Source organism: Culex pipiens, chromosome 2 (genome assembly GCF_016801865.2).
Source record: "Culex pipiens pallens isolate TS chromosome 2, TS_CPP_V2, whole genome shotgun sequence".
In the NCBI taxonomy this organism is placed as follows: Eukaryota; Metazoa; Arthropoda; class Insecta; order Diptera; family Culicidae; genus Culex; species Culex pipiens.
Window position 1 is genome coordinate 153,036,150 of NC_068938.1, and position 6,000 is coordinate 153,042,149.

At 34.9% G+C, this 6,000-nt stretch overlaps 1 protein-coding gene across 11 annotated transcripts in view; it reads left to right on the forward strand.

Moving 5' to 3' along the window:
- The window catches only part of LOC120430004 (rab11 family-interacting protein 4B), a 224,957-nt gene that overhangs the window by 155,368 nt on the left and 63,589 nt on the right, over nt 1–6,000 (forward strand). For 9 of the 11 annotated variants that reach the window (XM_052708414.1, XM_052708416.1, XM_052708417.1 and 6 more), the window contains 2 exons: nt 1,996–2,290; nt 2,711–2,749. In XM_052708414.1, the coding sequence (XP_052564374.1) occupies nt 1,996–2,290; nt 2,711–2,749 (334 nt within the window). The remainder of the gene's footprint in view (nt 1–1,995; nt 2,291–2,710; nt 2,750–6,000) is intronic. The other 2 variants (XM_052708415.1, XM_052708413.1) reach the window with 1 other exon arrangement.

Consider the following 6,000-nt stretch of genomic DNA (forward strand, 5'->3'; position numbering starts at 1 on the left):
TTGATAAAGTGCACCGTTATCAAATAGTCGCAGTTTTTCATTTTTTTAAAATTAGTGCAAATGTTTGCCAACTTAAAAAAAAATATTTTTGAAAAGCTGCTCAGCTTTCTTTATATTTTGCTTTTTGAACTTTGTTGATACGACCCTTAGTTGCTGAGATATTGTACTTATTTAAAAAAAAATTAAACCTAGACAAACATTTTAAAAGGGCGTAATATTGAATTTTTAGCCCTTTTAAAATGTTAGTCTTGATTTAAAATTTTGGAAAGTATTTTCACGAATGTTTCCTATTTTAACATTGTAAATCGGACTATTAGTTGCTGAGATATCGACATTAGAAAATGGTGGGTTGTTTGGGTGAGACTTAGAAAACATCAATTTTCAAGTTTTTAGACACTTGCATGGCAATATCTCAGCATCTAAGGGTCGTATCAACAAAGTTCATAAAAGCAAAATATAGAGAATTTTCTCAGCTTTCCAAAAAATATTTTTTTCAAAAGTGAGCAAACATGTGCACTAATTTAAAAAAATGAAAAACTTCGACTATTTTCAAAAAAGTTACCTAAAAATGGATTTAACTTGAAAACGGTGCACTTTATCAAAATTTCACAAAAGTACTTTTTAATTGCAAATTTGATTTTACATCGAAAAATGAAGTTGAAATTTTTTTACGACCATTATTCACATTTTTAAAAAAAAAGTATTGATTAAAAAATTCATAATTCGGTCAAAGATTTTTTGCACAACTTGGAAATTTCTGAAAAGTTGGCATTTGATGTCCTCTAAAACAAATAAAAAAAAATGGTATTTTTTTGCAAATCAAGTTTTAATGACAAAAAGTTAAATAAAAAATCACCAAAAAAATTTTTACCGTGTATCATTTTTTTCAGTGTAGTCCATATCCATACCTACAACTTTGCCGAAGACACCAAAACGATCAAAAAATTCCTCCAAAAGATACAGATTTTTCAATTTTCATACATTATTTTTGTATGGAAAATTATATGGAGAATCTAATGATGCAAAATGGCTTTTTTGCAATTCCGTCGTGAAACTACTTACTTTTTCTGTCATTCTTGAACGACGAAATAGCCTACTTTTCTGTACCAATCATAACAGAATCGAATAGCAACACTTTTCAAAATAAATGCTGAAAAGTTCTACTTTTCAGCACTGATATGGGTGCTGAAAAGTTGAACTTTTCAGCACTTGTTTTGAAATGTAACACATTTCAACATTTTTTTGATTTAAACGATTTATAAACGAAATACATGGAAATTTGACTTAAAATTTCACTCAATGGGTGTTTTTCGGATTTGCAAAAAATGTTGTATGGAACTCGTTGCAAAACTTGATTTTTTCAGCACTCGTCGTATTTATCCAACTCGGTGAACCTCGTTGGATAAATGTACGACTCGTGCTGAAAAAATCCTCTTTTTGCAACTTGTTGCATAAAATACTATTTTGGGCATACCGAAGGCACCAAAAAAGTTTCAGTCCGATTAAAAAATACAAAAATTAAAATTCCAAAAAAAAGACCGATTTCGTGGAGAATTGCTCAACTGCGATAACATTAAAATTTTAGCGATGACTTTTACATGTTTGGGTAACAACAACGCAACTACATATTTTGTTATCTTTTCATTGGTCGTTGACATTTTTTTCTCAACCTCAGATCTTATCAAAAATTGATTCCTCACCTCAACCTTTAGTGATGAACGTTTTGTAATTCATGGACAAATTAAAAAAAATCTTCAAAGATGCCCAAAAATATTTAAATATTTTTGAGAGGTCAGGAAATTTAGCCTAATAACAAATAAAATATTTAAATGATACAAAATATCTTAAAATATCATCAAAAATTCGATCAGAAATAAGCTTCAAACCAAATATTGAGGAATATTGTTCGATTTTGTTTTAATGTTCGAGCATCAGACGACACAACAATGTAATGGCCCAAAATTCAAATCAAACTAATGATCGCCTATTTTTTAGACACAAAGCCGACAAGCATGCCGCCGAGGAGCTGATGGTCGAGCTGGGCAAGGAGTGCGAACGGCTCCGGTCGGAACGGGGTCCGGCGCTACCGACGACCTCGCCCGAATCGCTCCGGTTAGAGGAACTGCACCAGGAGATGGACGAGCTGCGGCAGAAGAACAAACAGCTCGAGGAAGCGAACGAGGAGCTGCAGGCGATGGTGCTAACGAAGGGCGTCGAGGAGGGCCGAAACCTGCTCAACGGAACGTCCAACAGTCTCGCCCAGGAACTCGAAGCCATGAGCCAGAACCAGGTGAGTTGTGGGGCGAGCCTCTTAGAATATTTAGGAAGTTTTAGTCGGTAGACATTTTAGGCGCTTCTTAGTCACCTTACACTCCCACTCTGTCTGTCTGTCGTTGTCGTTCACTTCCTTAAAAAAAATGTCACACATTCAGGTTGCAGGCAGCAGCTGTTTGTCCACGTGCTTCTCATTCGATTAGTGTGTGGGTGGGTTTTGGGGCTCCACACGCTCTCCATCACAAAATGTTCGTGTTTGTGTGTTTCTGTTAGCATAAATCACCACTGCGGAAAAAAACGAAAATCAACCTCAAGAAAATGTTGGATCACCTTTTCCTCCCCCCTTCAAACCATTGTCGGTCGTTTTGTTGTCCTGTTTGTCACACCAAGTATTTTCTCCGTTTCTCCGTTTTTTCTTTCTTTCTCTTTTCCACAGGATACCGTTGATTCGTCCACATTAGCGTCATTAACACAGGTTAGTTTTGTGGGTGCTGGTGCGTCGCTTAATCACACCACCGCGTGCACCTCTGCCCTCCTCGCGTTAAAAGTGTGACGGGGTTCTATCGATTCTGAGGCTGTTCGTGCTTTGTTCGACCTTTTGACTAACCTCAGTGTTTCCCCCCTCGTTCTGTCGCTTGGCTTGTAATACGGGTTGGTTGTGGGAATAGTATTCATTTAACTATTTAGTCTAGTGTCGTGTTTTACTAACTTGTATTGCTAGAATTCTGGTGGTGGTGTGGAGTGGAGTGTAATTGCTAGAATAGATGAAGTTCTCATTATTTATAAACACAAATAAATGAATACGCGGTGATCTTAGCTGGTTGCAGACTGGATTCCGTCATGTATATGTGATGTCTATTCAATCCAAGTGGCTTAACAATCTATTAAGAGGATTCAAAATCAATTCTACCACTACAAGAGAGGCAACACCATGAGAGGCAAGAATTGCCAACCGTTCATCAATGAAATTCGATTTGTGAATTAGTTTGTAGTTAATAAACGGAGCAAAATCTTGGTCCCAAAAAAACATGATTCCTCACCGTTGTAACGTCACTCTACACATACGCTCGTAGAACAGAAACAAAAAGTCAAATCCTTAACAAAAAGTTGTTTCTTATGGAAAATTGAACGTACTTTCAGAAATAAAAATATTGAGGTGTTTTCTTTGAAATTTTAAAAGCTACAGCAAAAAAAAAGAGATGGAAAAAAAAACTTCAATCCTTTGTTAGGGTATCAAAAGTTGAAAATATTGATACCCTAACATGTAACTATAGCTCATCGCTGAAATTTTAAAGTTATTGCAGTTTTAGTGAAAAAAGTAGTTTTTTCTAGTTTTCGGCATTTTCCTGTTTTTGCGCGAGACGCGTCGAAAAACTTAGCTTTTATTTTCAAAAAATTATATCCGATAAAAATATTTTCAGACGTAGGCTCTTTGGTCCAGACACGGTCAAGGCCATTTTAAGTTTTCATACGACTTTTTAAAATTTTAACCTAGATTTTTGAAACTTCTTGCTATTTTTCCCAAAAGCCAAACTCATCATCTTTCTTATATGTCTAAGACACCTAAAAGAGGATGAAATGACGCCGCGGAGACATGATTTTTTGAAAAAAGTGGTTTTCGCGAAAAATGACGAAAATTACAATTTTTCGAACCACCGTAGCACAATGTAGGTCACCCTAATGGCCAAACAAAACAAAGGGTCTAATTATTTTGGCCAAGGAACCCCCAGAATTTTTTTGAGCCCGATCGGAGAACTTTTCTTTCGGTTTAGGCTCTTTTCAAATGGAATTGCTGTATGAATATGTCATATGATTAGGGGAAAGTGGGGCAAGTGTAACAAGCTAAGGAAATGCTCGTTATAACCCATCAAAAACGTTAAAAAATCTGTTGGATTTTTTTATAATCATCTTATTCCAGGTCTTGACTAAGACTTTGATAGCACAAATTTTGAAAAAAACCTGTTTTTCAATGTTAAAAAACGATTTTAAAATTTTTGATTTTTCGTACGTTCTTCTTAACTAGTGGGGCAAGACGAACAACCCGTTGGGGCAAGAGGAACAATGCATGAAACAACATGTTAATTTGCTAACAATTGAACTTTTATCACTTAGATACAACAGATTAGAATGTATTTGAAACGTTTCTTTAATTTTTAGATTCAGTAATAATATTTTACTAAAAATTTAATCGTTTATACAAAAACAAATTATTACTTAGATGTTAAAAAGGAAATTTTCATAATATCACTATATTTTGTATGGACATTTTTTTTCAACAATTGTTTATCAGTTTTTATGTACTTTTATGTATTTATTTCCCAATAAAATATGTTGTTGCAGCAATTCGTATTTTTTCCATACTAAAAATCCATATGGTACACTTGCCCCACCTGAACAAGGTTTTTTAAAAGCTCTTGACAAAAATAACAAGAAGTTAAATCATACTTTATAATAGGTGCAAGTCATTGGTAGAGACACTATGAGCCTCAAAACGAACCCTAGGCTTTATTTTGTACTTTCCAAATATTATAAGAAAACAAAGGTTTTGAAAAAAAAACTTCATAAAATCTCATGTCCCGTGGCGTTTACGTCGAGGAAGAGAATCATCAGTTTACAGAACGATGCAAAATGGAGACTCGATTGAAAATATTTTTTTCTGGATACCCAGCTATGGGAGAGAATCATGGCAACGTCCATCAAACAAAAACAAACTAATGTCAAACACCCTTCAAAGCGTCGTTTCGCCAAGAAAAATGTCTATGCAAGCCATGAGAAAGTGAAATTATTGACAACCGGAAGAGATTTTTAAAGCAAACAGAATCCAAGGGACCGTCGAGGAAAAGATCCTTCAAGCAAGGGAAAATATCGAGGAATGAAGAATAATTGATGTATGCAGATTGAAGGGACTGAACAATTCATCGATAGATGGAGAATTATTGATATCGAGAAGATCGACAGCCAGAGAGTCGACTGTAGTAGAATCAGCTAATTGCATTGCTAGCAACAATTCCTCATACTGCAAATAATCAAAATTGTAAAAATTACGGCCGTACGAGCGATTGTTCCTCTTGCCCCATATGGTCGTCTTGCCCCACCTTCCCCTATCTTTATCTTAAATGTTATTTTCTAATCGATTTGGTGTCCTCGGCAAAGTTGTAGTTGTAGTCAGGTATTTTTAGGAAAATATCTCCATTGAGGTAAGGCCATCTCCTGATCGGAAAATGAACTTATTTTTTTAATTGTAGATTGTTCATTCTTCATACTTTTGAAGACAACTTAGAATGCTTCTTACATGCTAGATATTATTTCTATTGTACATTTATTTCCTTAGTTTTGAATTCGACATGGTAAAAAATATGAATTTAAATTATAAAAGTGCATCGTTCGACATTTGATTTTGTGACTCAAAAAGACATGCATGGTGCAAATTCTGGTTCCAGAGACACGCTATTTTGAAAAAAAAAATGGTGTAAAATCTTAATCCAATTTGCCATCGACATGTACTTTATCGCCTTTGATAAAGAGCACCGTTTTAGAGTTAATGTCACTTTTAGGTTTTAAATTCTCGAAAAATTTCACATTTTTTTGCTCCATGAAGTAGGAAAGCCACCCCTGACTAAATATTTTTGAAGAGCTGATAAAATTTCCTACAACGTGGACACTTAAGGGTGTAGGGGTGTTGGAGAATGGCGATTGTCCACGCTCTATACAAAAAAGATTTTTTTG